This window comes from Porites lutea, chromosome 12, assembly GCF_958299795.1.
Source record: "Porites lutea chromosome 12, jaPorLute2.1, whole genome shotgun sequence".
Lineage (NCBI taxonomy): Eukaryota > Metazoa > Cnidaria > Anthozoa > Scleractinia > Poritidae > Porites > Porites lutea.
In genome coordinates this window covers 6,933,271-6,947,935 of record NC_133212.1, presented here as the reverse complement: position 1 = coordinate 6,947,935, position 14,665 = coordinate 6,933,271, and the positions used below count along the sequence as shown (strand labels likewise).

General features: G+C 39.4%; 2 protein-coding genes across 2 annotated transcripts; both read right to left on the bottom strand.

Moving 5' to 3' along the window:
• Positions 1-8,064: 8,064 nt before the first annotated feature.
• On the bottom strand, positions 8,065-9,145 carry LOC140921628 (uncharacterized skeletal organic matrix protein 5-like). The gene is made up of 2 exons (XM_073371633.1): positions 9,059-9,145; positions 8,065-8,711 (listed from the first exon to the last, which is right to left on the bottom strand). The coding sequence occupies exons 1-2, from the start codon at positions 9,128-9,130 to the stop codon at positions 8,196-8,198; spliced, it is 588 nt and encodes a 195-aa protein (XP_073227734.1). The 5' UTR covers positions 9,131-9,145; the 3' UTR covers positions 8,065-8,195.
• A 1,247-nt stretch (positions 9,146-10,392) lies between these two features.
• Positions 10,393-14,366, bottom strand: LOC140953630 (protein lin-12-like). Its single transcript, XM_073403048.1, has 3 exons — positions 14,363-14,366; positions 13,523-13,800; positions 10,393-10,554 (listed from the first exon to the last, which is right to left on the bottom strand). The coding sequence occupies exons 1-3, from the start codon at positions 14,364-14,366 to the stop codon at positions 10,393-10,395; spliced, it is 444 nt and encodes a 147-aa protein (XP_073259149.1).
• Positions 14,367-14,665: the final 299 nt, after the last annotated feature.

The window sequence follows — 14,665 nt, the reverse complement described above, 5'->3', positions numbered from 1 at the left end:
GCCAGATCGAAAGTCGAATCGAAAACCGAAAAAAGCCGAGTGGACCGAACCGAAAATTAAATTGCTTAAAGAAGAAAAAAATTCCACATACCTCGTGCCACTTTGGATTATTACTTGGGCTGATTGATGCGGTGCAATGTTTGCATTAGCTACGAACTTTGGCTTTAATATAAACACAACGTCGCCGAGGAAATTGAATGTGCTAATTACGCTATTCCAGACCAAGTGAGTCAGCTTTGTGCAAACTTTGTACCAGCATAAATCAGCCCTACCTTATATGGGCTGCTGTACACTGTCATGTTCCTCAACCAAAGGACCAAAGAGACGGGTACTCACAATCCAATACACCAAGGCGTAGATATTGGAAAGAAAAAGAAGTCTTAGAAGTCCATGATGGCGGAGTTGTCCAAAGGTGAAGTCCGGCCGGCCAATTAATTTTTCAATTAATTGAAAAATTAATTGAAGAAACTGTCTCAACTAAAATTGAACTACGAGACATCAAAAACTGCGGGACAGGGGATCTGAGATAACAAAATTCAGCTAATTTCAGAATTAACGTGAGTAATTTTTTTTAAAGAAAAAGTGAAAGAGATGGACAGATATAGGCCCTCACAGAAATCAACGTTAGTTAAGACAGCTCGCTTTAAAGTTATTGCTATATGCTGTCTCCTCTGCCTTTACCTTGCCTTCCTAATGATGAAGTAGTTTTCACTACGATGTCATCGGCTTCTGTTTGCAAAATTGCCAATCTACATTCAGCGTAATTTTCTTTCAATCAATTTTGACCCTAATCCGACGGCAACGAAACTAACTTTAGTAGAAGCAGAAATAAGTCATAGTGTAAGCGATTAACGCCATCATCATCATCATCATGGTCGTCATCATCGTGGTCATCATCATCATCATCATTGTCTGGCTTGGTCCTGCAAAGGCAGCTACTTCGCGTACTTAATTAACTGAACTATCTTTCTATACATCTGAGAAATCTTTGTTCTTCTTTCTTCGGCCGGCCTCTTCCCTTGATGTAGCCAAGGACGCAAAATACAATACATTACAATAAAATACCATAAAGTACGATAAGATATATTTTATTCACATTTCCAAAAGCAAATGTTTCTCGTTACAAGATTCAGAAATAAGTTAAACAAATAGTGTGCTGCTTTAGGATTCAGTCCCAACCATGACGTCCTTCAACTGCAAGAGCCTTGGGAGTAGAACACTGCAGGCCACTCTCAGATCAGGAGAAACAGAAAGCCACGAACGGTTGACGTGAAGACTACGTACGCCTACCATTTGTAGACGGTCTGTGCCTGCGTAGTGCAATGCAGGGCTTCCTAAGAAGAAAATCCTCCAGCAAGGCAAAATTAACAAGAAGACAAACTATCGTCTTAGTGTCAACGATGCCAAGCCAGGGTATCCTCTCCTATTTTCCTGTTTCCTCCGGAAAAACTATCTATAACCTGCGAGGTTTTCACCTGAATGCCATTCAGGGGCACGCATATGGAGGTATGGTGGGCCTCCACATGTGTGTCCCGGAAATATTCGGTCAAGTAGCATTCTCGTAATTACTTCGCAGCCTACTAACGTTACTAAAAGCCTATCGGCTTGTGCGGGCTCCTCCAACGATGAAACTGCGTCGTAGATTGGTCTCGAAGACTTCCTACGCTTACGATTTGTAAACGATCTAGCCTATAGTGTGTGGATTGTCCCATGTTACCATGGTAACCTGCAACAAAGCGATGACTCTTCGCGGGAAGAAACGCCTGGTCGCAAATTACCTTCTTTGTAAGACTAAACCTGTCAACTGATCTACCCTCACAAGTTCGAAGTCTGAAAATCAAAGCACATTAAACATTTTCGATTCACATTCGTACTGTTTAACGTGAAAAGTCAAATTGGCCAGGGTAGGAGCAGACTTCGAATATGCGAGACTAAACTAACTATCTACCTGTAACCAGAGAGACCTGTACCGCCACCGAAATGATCCCCACCATCGAAATGATCTCCGCCACCGAAATGATCCCACCACCGAAATGATACCTATTCGCAATCGAAATGATCCCGTCTTAAATTTTCGGAACCTTGGCTTAAATGGACTTGGGACTTTGCTACCTATTCTAAATTTTTCGTTTATTCATGCAAACACGATTCTAAACAGAGGAAAATAGAGAAAGCAAATAGACTGGTAACAGTTCTATACACTGATTAAGAAGATTAATTTTCTTGCAAAAATATAAAAAGAAATTCGAAGAAATAGAAGACATAAGTGAAATGCATCTATTGAACAAGAATTGTCTAGTGTTAAACCAAAAAAAACAAGCAAACAATTTACTGCAAAATAAAGCGCGGTAAAAAGGTAAATTACACACCGTAAAAAAGATGCAATATAAATACATAAAGAGCACGCTCTAAATTGTTGTCCAGTTTTTGTAGTCCTCTTAATTCCATTCCCGATATTCCGGGGATCATTTCGGTGGTGACCGCCGGTATCATTTCGGTGGTGGGGATCATTTCGGCGGTGATTGGGGGTCATTTCGGTGGCGGAGATCATTTCGATGGTGGGGATCATTTCGGTGGCGGTACAAGACCATTGAGCTTGTACCTGGTGACCAAATAAGGTCCTCTCACTGAAGCTGAATGATGTAAAGTCTCTGGTTTACTAAGTTATGTCTTTAAATGATCAATATCTGGTTGAACCTTACGATTGAAAGCTTCACTTGCCCAGCGCATAGACTGTCAAGTGAAGTGTTATAGATAAATGAATTTGGCGCAACTAAGCGGGAGACTGCAGTGAAGACGATGACGACGACAGCAAGTGGCGGGCGAAGTCCACGTGAAAAAGGCGCAGAAAGACGGAGCCGAAGCGAGTCCTAAATGCCAAACCGAATCCTAAAAGCCGAACTCTTGTCGCTGACCGAACACCTGCAAAGGAACCCAACTTATGAAAAAGGGCAGGGGAGGCCCTTACCAGTCCGGGGAGCTCACTAGCTAATCTAACTACTGTTAAGTTAAGCCGAATAAACCGTCCGGATGCTTTAGGCCGAAAGTGTGTGGATAGTATGCTTTGCAAGGTTCATCCAGAGCTCTATATACCCCCTTGTCCCAACCCACAAGGAATGCACCTGACCTGTACTACTTCAGGAGGCTGGGTGTGCTGTGCTGATTTGAAGCTGAGTAGGCAAAGATGATAGTCTGGATGGCTGATCTAATTTGGTAGGCTGGTGTGGCGGTGGCAGTCTACTCTGATAGTCTGACTTGGCGAACGGTTGGGTCTGATGGTCTGGAATGGTGCTCGGATTTGGTGATCTGATCTGGGGCCCCATCAGATCTGTTGTGGTGGTCTGATGTGGGGTGGATCTTACAAACTGGTGTACAGTGGTGGTCTGGTTCCGTGGTCTTATCTGAAGGTCTACCTGAAAAGGATGGTCTGGTTTAAGGGCTGAAAATTGGAAAGATAAAAAGATGAGGTAATAGTAGTGAAATGGCTCAAATGAGCGCGCCAGAGAACTACATAAAGAGAACTGGAGGAAAAAAGGAATACTTAAAATTTCACGTTCCCGGCATTTGCAATAGGCTACAATGACACAAACTCATAGTGATCCAGGGCCAGCTGTGCTGACGATCTTTCCGCGCCGAATATTTTCCATTATTTGTAGCACGTATCATTAATTGCAATGCCCAACATCATGTAACAATCCAGGCTCTGTCGCAAGCTACTCGCGCGAGAGTTCGCGCGTGTCGCGCGCTGTTATCGCCATATGAGGTGTGATATCAAGGTTTGATTGCAGATGGCCGCCATATTGAAATTGTTTTGTTTGTTTTTTGCTGAACAGTTTAGCAGCAATCTGGCCAAAAATAATCGAAACCATATGAAAAATGCGAAAACTGATCAAATTTTCACAACTATATCGCAATTAATTCATTCTTGCACTCAACATTAATCTAAAAATCAAATCATTAATATAAAATTAGTCTAATTATTAGTTATAACTGTTTACAATCATTTTTAACGATAGGTTTCGTGTATGAAAGAAGAAGGAGAATTCAAACACCATTTCTTATTGGTAAGATTTCCGTACAACTCCACACATTCATTGTACATGCAGCAACTTCCATCTCACGAAGAGTCGAATCATCTATGCATAATAAATGTATGGGGCTGTAAGGAAATCTTACTTTTCTCTATTCAATTTAACAGACGTTTTTGTTTAAATAAGTTCAAAATCACAAAAACATCTAGCAAAAAAATCAAGGCTTTCGGTAATAGCCTACCCTGGTCCCAGAGGTTTTTCTTGATTTTTCTTCGCGAAAGAGATCAACAGCAAGCCGTAAAGGGGCGACAACGAGTCACAAAAGCGACGAGGAGAGAGAGAAAAACCTCTGGTTACCTTGGCCTCGAATCTCACTTTCATGCAGACGACAGCTGTCAAACGCGTCAAATTGCTAATTAAAGGAGTGACCAATGGCAACTTAGCAAACACGTGCTTATCAGCCGCTATTTTTTTAAGTTGGGGTAGACCTGGGGAAATTATGTTATGAACAAACCATCTCCACTTGGGTGGTAAAGAGTGATTTGTTAATCGGGGTCAAGCTAAAGCATGTGTTAACGATGGGCGACAAGAGTCCAGGAATAAGAAGACCACTTTATAAAGAAACCGACATTGTTCCAAACGACTGCTGCAGGATTTGCAGAATTTATGTAAAAGTAAGTGGCCGGTCTAAAATCAACTTTTTTGGGTATAATAACAAGGATTTTTCACAAACATTGTCATCTGTTCTGTCGGCAGTGTGCCAGCGGGAAGTTGTAAAGTTTGCAAGAGTCTATCAATCGCGCTTATTGCATTGTTTACTTCTGCGGGGCGCACCGTTCGCGTCGATTCGCGGGCATTCCCTTCAAAAAAGTAATATTACTATGTATTCTGGCAATCTGGCTCGCATTTTGGTTTGGCGGCTCCATTTCCTTTTTTTTTGGAACAACGACGCTAGGAAGAGTCATGCAGCACAACAAACCCTTAATGTTCGGACTGTACTTTCAGAGGTTTTTGTTGACCCAATAGACCTATTCGGCTAACTCAATGTTGTACCCAATTCAAACCCTTTGGGAATAAAACGTTTTGTTTCAGGAATTTCCATATCATTTAAATGTGAATGCCATATTGTAATGCAAATGCAATACACAAAGAATCTTATCCCCGGGAGATTTGAATTGGGTACAACATTGAGTTAGCCGAATAGGTCTATGCCAAAAATAACGTTGGTTAGATCTTTTTTGGGCGTCGCAGGAAAATCAAGCTGCACCGAAAATGATTACGTACTTGTACAAAGTTGTATGTTTTTTTTCCTACAAAGAAACTTTCATTCCGTATTCGGAGATTTTTTATTTTGCTGCCCGAAACAAGTTAGTTTATTTAATGGAATGACAGTATTGTAACAGAAAATATACTTTCCATGTCCGGTTGATAAAATGGTGAACACATCCTTTCTACTCAACGCAGCGAACAAAGCTTTCTTTTGTTGTTCAGTGAGACTCAGGAAAGCGCTCATTAAGTACCGAGGTCAAAATTTCTTCGAATATTCTTTCAGGAACAACATCTATGTCAAAATCTCGAAATATGGCGTGCCTTTACGTGCCTTGGTCCCGTGCAAATGTTATTGCGAGTGCAGCATACAAACAATTTTCTTCCCTAGTAGAGAGAGGCAAAATGAAGTGTGAAAATCCTCAGCGTCCCCTCGGCAGTTACAGTTAAACGAGCCAATCAAATTGGTTTGCGTGTTTGAAAAACTATTAACCAATCAACGCCCGAGGGTCAGATCCTGACCCTGTCGTCTGCATGAAAGTGAGATTCGAGGCCAAGGTAACCAGAGGTTTTTCTCTCTCTCCTCGTCGCTTTCGCGACTCGTTGTCGCCGCTTCGCGCCTTCCTCTTGATCTCTTTCGCGAAGAAAAATCAAGAAAAACCTCTGGGACCAGGGTAGTAATAGCCTAGATCCACCTCATTTAAAAGTATTATGGCCTCATTTTGTGAGGTTAACTCCGTCAAAATCTCGCCTGTAAAATATAACCTGGCGGGAAAGAAAGTGGTTAATTTTGTCATTTTTGTAAAATAATTCGTCTCTGGATCGCCAATATGAATTGGAAGAAAAGCGAGACATGATTTTTTGGTTTTCTTTGTGGTCAATGATGTTTTCACTGAGCTTCGCTCGTAATTTAGTGACTGCCGCATGCACGTGTACGAACTCTACGGCAGGGATTTCCAAGTCCTTCTGAAATCTTGCTTTAGCATTTACTTTCATTTCCACTGTTACGTTCCTTTCAGACAACAAATTAGCTTAATCTAAAACAAGAATATTCGACAATGAAGTAATTTAATTTTAAGTTGGACTGGCCAGAATGACAAATTTCTACCGAATTGAAGGTAACTTTAACAAGAAATTTTACCTCAGGCGCTGGTTTTGACATCCAAGACTGCTTTCATTGTAAGCTTTCTTGTAGTGAGGCTGAGAAAGAGGGGTTTCTAGCCAGCTTTCTGTGAATTATAGCGTCTTGTTTCTCTTTCGGGAGCAGCCTTCGCAACTGAAGCTATTAAGTTTTGAATGTAGCGCGGAGCAACGTTTCGCAATTTGAATAATTATTTCTGATTGGATTTTCTTACCGCACGTGTCTATGTAGCAAGAACAAGGGTTGTTTACCACCTACACCTTATGGCATTTGGGACTTGAAAGTTAATTAACATTTCAAATAATTTGTTAGTAAAGGTCTTTGGCGACTAACCATTTGTAAAGCAGAAAAACCCATTGTTATATAACAGTGTGGGCTTTTTTCTCCATATTGGCCAAAGCTGAAAATACCGTAATACTAGGCTTTAAATTCCTGTTTTGGTGGTGCTTCATATGAATTCGACTTTTGCAAAATCGTTTTTTTTTCTTTTGCACGATTTGCACATGCAACATCAGCTTCTTGATAATGTCCGTACACTGTAAGTGCAGTTCATACAAAGAATAAGACATACACTCTTTTTTTTTTCTATAAGAATATATTTTATAAGAACAATGAGGCTGAAAAATTTTAAGAATAATTTAAGATTAAAACCAAGGCTGAGGTTTTGAAAAGGATATAATTTTTGGTGTTGAAAATCCGGTTAGTAAAATACAATTAATATATGTTTTTAACTTAACTGATAAAATCATTCCTTTCTCTAAAAGGCAAAACTGGCCAACAAGACGAAAAAACACAGCACTAACTAGAGCGAAAAGTTCAATACTAATAACAGTTCGATGAAGGGTACGTGTCATACTTATGGACAGTGAATGTCCTAAGCTTTAATTTAAGAATAATACAATAATCTTTACAGCCTTAAATATTTTTTAAATATATATTTTTATAAATTGTAATTATCACACGGCATGTCTGAAAACCAGCTTGCTGAGCCATTTACCGTGTTTAAATAAAGTTGATTGAATTGAATTGAATTCAAATCGAAGGGGTCGCGGGGGGGGGGGGGGGGGGGGAGAGAAACAATATCCTTAAATAAAAAAAAGAGCGTAATGCCAAATTCAGGCTTACATGCAGTGAAGAACCACCCAGACGTAGGTTTAAAGAATATTTAACAATTATTCCTCGAGCCGTAATGGGCTCTGAGTCAATAGCCCATGAGGCCGAAGGTCGAATGGGCTAATGACTCAGAGGCCATGGGGGCGAGAGGAATAATTACTTTTGTAAAATCCAACTAGTTGGTCAAAAATATCGAGAATAAAAAATTTTTATCTAGTTAAAGCTAGACTTTAAGCCTTTTTTGCCGCCAAAAAGCCCGTGCTCTTCGCTACCAGTGTAGCTCAACCAATCAGATGGCAGCATTGATAATAGATCCACTAGTTGGATTTTACTAATGCGGTATAGGGGGTACAGAATGGTTCCTTATACCCTCCCTCCTGCCCCATCTTAAGTACTAAATAGTGGTCGTCTGAGACACCTTTAGTTATCATATTGGTATCCCTGTGGCTTAAGGGTTATTATTTTCCTTTGTATAGCGACCCAAATACATAAAAAATGACACAAGTTCCCGTCACCAAGTTTTATTTTTCTTTACTACAACAAACAAGAAACCAAAGGAGGCTTTAATTTCTCCCTGTTCTTAAACTACCTAAGATCTGTAGTTTCTTTTCTGTTACAATGCATGCCTGGCATGGTTTTCTCTTCTATTTGACCAATATATATCCCATGGTCTTAATATGCTTGTTACCCTCTGGCGAGTATGTAGCTTCATTGCCACACGAGTTGGAGTCATCATGGAGACCTCCAGTACCGAATCCAATTCTAGAGTCGCATGACTTGCATTCGTTTTCCTGGTTGCTAATGATACCGATTCTTGCTTTGGCCAGCTTAGGGTTGTCACTAACCACATTGAACCCTTCTTTGTTACAAGAGGACTGAAGAGAAGCTTCCGGGCCAATCAACGTCTTCCACATATCACGACCCAGAAACGTGTTCCTGTAGCGATTGTCTGCGATAAGAGAGTACAAGGAATAGGCGTGCTTGTTCATGACAATAGATCTGTTCTGTTGGCCCATTTTCATCACGAGACAGATTTGAGAGAAGGGAAGATTCCAGTAAGTCGGCAACTTGGTCTCATTATGGTCAAATCCCGTCTCCCCTCCTGGAAGATTGAACTCGGTTTTATTGTTCCAAAATTTTGAGTCGTAGTGAAAAGTTGACTACGAAAAATGAATGAATAAATAAATGAATTAAAAAGAAACGAGGCATTTAACTTAGACAGTCCTAATTATACGCAGACGTATTTCCTAGCGTTCCTTCTCTCTACCCGAGAAGTAACTTTTCGGGTGGATCTAGAAGTGTCGACCAAATACGTCTCCGTTCGCAGGCTACATTTAACACGACTCTGTTATATTTGCACTGAGTAAAATGATATCAAAGCGGCAAATATTTGTTCAACCAGGCCGTGCTACAGGATGTGGTAAATCATTATCGCCATCATTTTTTATCATATTTTCTTGTAACCTTGCGCGGGTAAAACATAATGTTAATCATAATCGTGCACTACCTTATTTCCGTCGATTTTCATAACCATTGTCCATCCTCCGCCCCCACATGCTTCGATGCTATAGTTATCCATGTGACAGTACACAGGGATTTTTCCTGATTCAATTTGCAGAAAGTAGGCGTTGTTTACTTTAGACCTGATGAAGTGATGAGTCATGGTAAGTCCAAAGTTCTAAGAGTCTTACGGTGGCAGAAAAGTTAATCAATAAAACACGAATCTGACCTCTCCGAAATTAATTAACGAACGAAACCTACATGCTCAAAATTTCGTTTTACTGCGTCGCAACAAACACCTGAATTTGTCTTGTTTTACGCCGTTTTCATTTTTTTTCTCTGCATATACCAAACAGGAACATTTTCTGAAAGGTAACGGCGCGGATTCGCATTGTCAACTTTAAACTTCCCTTCCTTTTTTGTTTGTTGTTGTTGTTGTTGTTGTTTTTTACCCATAGGACTTAATTGTTCCAAAATTAATAGAAGAAGTAGAAGCCTATTTTTACGAAAAACAATACCTGGATTTTGATATTTTAATTTAGCCTTCAGTCATACGTGTTATCAACATGTCTGAAGTAGAGTGCCGTTGTATTATTAAAAACTTTTCAAAATTATTTTATATTTTAAATTGAACCAATTATATTCTTTTCATTTTTTGTACAAGCACAAACGCCAAAGTAAAAGGACGCGGATCTTTTCGTATTTTCCCGACATTTTTAGGTGTTTTTTTAATAAGCCTAGAAACGTCTTGTCAAGTTTGCTAATATACTAACTTACTTGTCTTTGAGGTAAATTTCTCTGCAAGACGTAAATGTTGTGCCTGTGCAAAAGAAATAAAAACCGTTTGAGCGACTTTTCAGAGAAATACTTATCGATCAAATATCGAAGTTTTCCATTTTGAACCGTAACTGTAGTTAGCAGCCAATAAAAGTTAAAATTAAAATTACAAATGAAAAGCTTCATACTCAGTGATTAGTGAACAGCCCCGAACAATGTGGGGGGGGGGGGGGGGGGGGGTCGTCAGTACAACTGAACTGCAGTTCACTTAAATGTTCCAAAAAAAACAAGGTTTGTCTTTTTCTAGATACCCTCGTCCCCCCTATTCAATATTGAGACATAACAGAATATTTGCGGGCACAAACAGTTTTAAGAATGTACTGACGCTGAAATGAAGTGCATTTTTTGTTACCCTGTTTAGTTTTAATAAAGTACCTAGGAAGCGGCTAGAGCACTCAAGAACTAGAAAAAAATACATCTCATGTTTCCCCCTAACAATTCTTTCGTGTTGTAGCCGCTTCCTGCGTGCTTTACAACAGAACAGAGCACACAGTCAAGGCTTTGTCATTTGTCAATTAGCGGCAACATTGTTTCAACCAAGTATTTCTTACTCGTTTCGCAGTTTTTTCCGGTGAATCCTTCCGCGCAGATACACTTGTATCCATTTTCCTGGTACAACGAAATGCATTTACCAGCGTTCTTACAGGGCGAACTGTCGCACAAAGACTACACAGGGGAAAGCATATAGCTGTAAGTAACGACCATTGAATAGCAAAGTCAAAATATCATTGAGAATTAACGTGACTTATAACACTTCTTCATCCCTTCCCAAGAGTTGCGACTTAACGTGATAAGGAGGGTTCTGTGCCCTGATGATCCTGATGGTTTGGACCTTGGTCCCTGGTGGATTCATCTGAGTGCTGGGCAGAGTTTTGGTAAAAGGGGAAGACAAATTGCAACGCCTGGCCCTTTAGAAGTTAGGTCACGGGGTTAATGTCGCATGCCCGTTAAAAAAAAATACAGACGGAAATTCAACAATCGACTTTCGCTTACCAAGTTGAGCCTCAAGTTTAGTTTAGTAGCATTTAACACAAAATATTATTCATTTAAAATATTTCCCCGCTTCTGATTGGTTAAAACCACACGCATTATTCACCATAACCAGCTGCTGTTGACCAAATTTGGAAAGAATTTTGTCCTATTGAACCGATGACGTGAAAAGTGCAGCCTTGTTGCTAGTCTCCCTCGCAGCCGTTTTTTGGGTGCCACGCAACGCTCCCCCAATTGTTTCTACTCACTAAAAACTGCATTTTGGAAAACTTCAGTCCAAGGACAGTTAGTAGTGATAATTTATGGCAATTGGATTGAGGTTAATATAACTTTTAAGGCCACTGAAAAATATTGCTATGGTCTCCAATAAATTGTATCAAAATTATTAAGTAAAGCCCACTCAGAATCTCCACATTTCTAATTATGCAAGGTAATTTAACCCAACCTTATCATGGGTCATAGCAACAGTAGTCTCAATGGTAATCAATTTTCCCCGCACATTTATCCATACAAGAAAATTGTGGAAGTTATTGATACTATATTATATTGAAAACGCGACTGCTTCAAAGTTCACTAAGGTCGATTTTTTGAGCAATCATTTTCTGAGACTTTAAGCCCAGATCACTGTCAGAGATTTTTACATCTAGTTTACAAGATAACTTATTCAGTTGAAGCCACGTTTGGACAATTAAACCTGTTAATAATTTGCCAGACTTCTCAAAGTCCGCCAACGCTATAGTCTTAACATGAAGATTGTTTTCGTTTTGAGTGGACACATTTTGATATACACTGTAGAGGCAACGACAATTTAACTAACATTTTAAAACCTTCACTGCTAACTTTGTTTCAGCATAATAGGGTATGAAAACAAAACAGGAGAATCTATTCTCAACACAGAGTAGTTTGCAAATATAAAGTAAGTTGGGGAAATAGTGCGGAAATTGTTTGTAGAGAGTAAAGTATTTGAAAAAGGGTTTTCCACTTAATTTCTAGAGTTAATCACTTGAAAAGGTGAAACCACTGTTCTTTCTCTCTACATCAAAACTCATCAAGTTCTCGTATGCATTTTAAAACAACAATTTTTCTAGAGTGAGGATGTCAGACGAGTTGTTTATTATTTAGTAATGGAAATTGTCTCGCTCATTTTGTGTACGATCAACTTATACATAAACACACTTAAGAGACATAGTCAGGAGATGTGGGTGTTCTTTCAAAAGCAGCCAAACTAAAGACTGAGAACTTCACTTCTGCATTTAAGAAAAAGGATGGATGACCCAGTAATTCACAGAAATTACTTCTTCCTTTTGTGGATCTTTGTCACCTTCGCGACTGATTCTCAATAACAACAGCTATTTTTGAAAATAACGAAACACGAACGGTTTTAATTAATTAATAGTTACAGGTGGCAGTTCTATCTTTCAATCTGCGTTGGTATGGCATCCCATAACAACGATGGGCATCCTATCGAAACAGGCAAACATTATAGGAGTTAGGTGTTTTGCTTATGTGAAAAAGAAAGAAGAACTGGGTTCAATAAAAATTGTTTTAACAAGGCAATTTACTCGGTTTAATTCATTTATTGCCTGGAACGTTAATGAATACGAATTCTCTCAGTTCAATTTTAGTTAGTAATATCCAAACAGAACAGGAAAAACACTGGAAAGTTGGAAAGTTGAGGGAGAAAGTTGCGGGAGGTGGGGAGGCATTGGTTGCCACCCCCCCCCCCCCCCCTCCCCTACCCACCTCTTAGGTTTTTCTGAGTTTTTTCCTAGACAATAAAGCACCAGCACCACACGTTTTTTTTTTTTCAGTAGGTCTTTGTTTATCCCTCGCCCGCATTTTGAGACAAGTTAAGTAATGGTCAGATACTATGGTTATGAGATATGGCGTCATAAGAAGCAGGTGGTCAAGCCATTTTTCAGTAAAAATGCATTTTTTTTTAATTTTTTTCAAAATAAAAGTAATGCTTGTGGATAAAATGATGCAAAGTACCTATTTACGTGTTATTTTACACTTCGAGCATAAAAAAATACCAATTCACGCCGTTTTTAACTGATTTCTAATTCTTGGTAAAAAGCAACCTCGTCTCCAGGGCTTTTCCCTCAAAAAATGGGTGAGGAAAAAGCCCTGGGGACGAGGTTGGGTAAAAAGATTACGGCCAAGATCGCGACGTTTGGTGACGTCACAGGCCTCTTGCTTGTCACTTTTAAGATTGAGGGCGGCAAACAATATATATTTTTATCTGCTAACAAAGATCCTTTTTGCACGCCAAACTGGGTTTGCTCAGTTGACTTAGCTTTGAGGTTTTAACCGGCAGATTAGTCTAAAACAGAAGTATCTATAGCCAGTGTATAAACGTAATTAGGACATTCGAAGACAAATTTCGATTGAACCAGGTATAAGTAGGTTGAGTATGAATCAGGTATGTCTGAACATCGGTAGATGGTAGATGTTAAGAGTTAGAAAACTAAGTTGTGACCTTTTAAAAGGCTTGAACCCAAAATCAATAGTCGAATGCTCTAAAATTTTCCCAGCAAAGAGATCATGACGTTATGCTAACTTTCGAAATTTGCGCGAGTAGTAGCGTAGCTCTTAAATTTCGTCTTAAAAACAATCTATTGTGATAAATTAGATGTAAACTCACCGCAATGGAGACGTGATGAAACTCTCTGCTCGCGTTGAACTTGTCTGAGTTGTTAAACTTGTCCGATGGGAGGAGTTCACACAGAAATTTGCCGTTGACATCAGGGAAGGCAGCCACGTTGTACGAAAAACATGAGGGAATTTCTAGACAGGCGAGGCCACAAACGTTTCCGCCTTGAGTATTTAGTTCCCGTCCAATACTTGGGATATTCAGGTAAGAAAATTCACTGATCACGAAGTTGGCATAGAAAACGTTGTCAATTGATCCTTGGCGGAAAGCTTTTTATAAAAAAAAAAAAAAAGGAAAAATATGAGATTCTCACTTTCTTTTTTCATGTCAAAATTAATTACAGTAAAGAAAATATAAGATAAAGCAGAGTCCATGTACCTCGAGAATCAGTCACAAAGGTGACAAAGATCCACAAAAGGAAGAAGTAATTTCTGTGAATTACTGGGTCTTCCATCTTTTTTCAATGCAGAAGCGAAGTTCTCAGTCTTTAGTTTTGCTGCTTTTGAAAGAACACCCACATCTCCTGACTATGTCGCATCATTGTGTTTATGTACAAGTTGATCGTACACAAAATGAGTGAAACAATTGCCATTAATAAATAATAAACAACGCGTCTGACATCCTCATCAGGGGGGGCTGGCAACGGCCTTTGATCTTGCCGCTTTTCGGCTTTCCATGATCGCCCCAGTTAAGAAATCTGTCAATCATTCGAGAACTGTAGCGAGCATGCGCGAAACGGGCTGGGAACAACAACACCAAGGAGTTCGTCTTCGCAGCGATTCGACAGTGTGAAGTGAATTCGCTTTTGGTCCTGTTAGTCATTGCACATACCCATCTAGGCCAAATAAGCCAAGGGTAGTATAGTAGGAAGAACTGCTGAGAGGATAAGGCTCAAGCCCAAAAATAGCTTCTTTTGATGGTTGATAAAAAATCAATTTTACCTTGTATAATTTAGTTGTAAATCAAATTCATAACTTACACAAACAATAAACTTAAGTTGTATATTTTTCAAGCCCGTTCTGATTCTCTTTATAAACTTTGCAAAACGTTCAGTTTTCTTTTTTCTGTTTCTTGTACTTCAGTCCTTTGAGGGATTTTCTCAAAGCATACTCTTTCCTCATGTACTCACTCTTA

Bases quoted from the DNA above. Each gene is read 5' to 3' on its own strand.
- LOC140921628 (XM_073371633.1), bottom strand. From the start codon at position 9,130: ATGGATAACTATAGCATCGAAGCATGTGGGGGCGGAGGATGGACAATG. The intron at 8,712-9,058 runs GTAGTGCACGAT...CATTTTTCGTAG, and splicing joins TGAAAATCGACGGAAATAAG to TCAACTTTTCACTACGACTC.
- LOC140953630 (XM_073403048.1), bottom strand. The intron at 10,555-13,522 runs GTGAGTTTACAT...TCCCCTGTGTAG, and splicing joins TTCATCACGTCTCCATTGCG to TCTTTGTGCGACAGTTCGCC.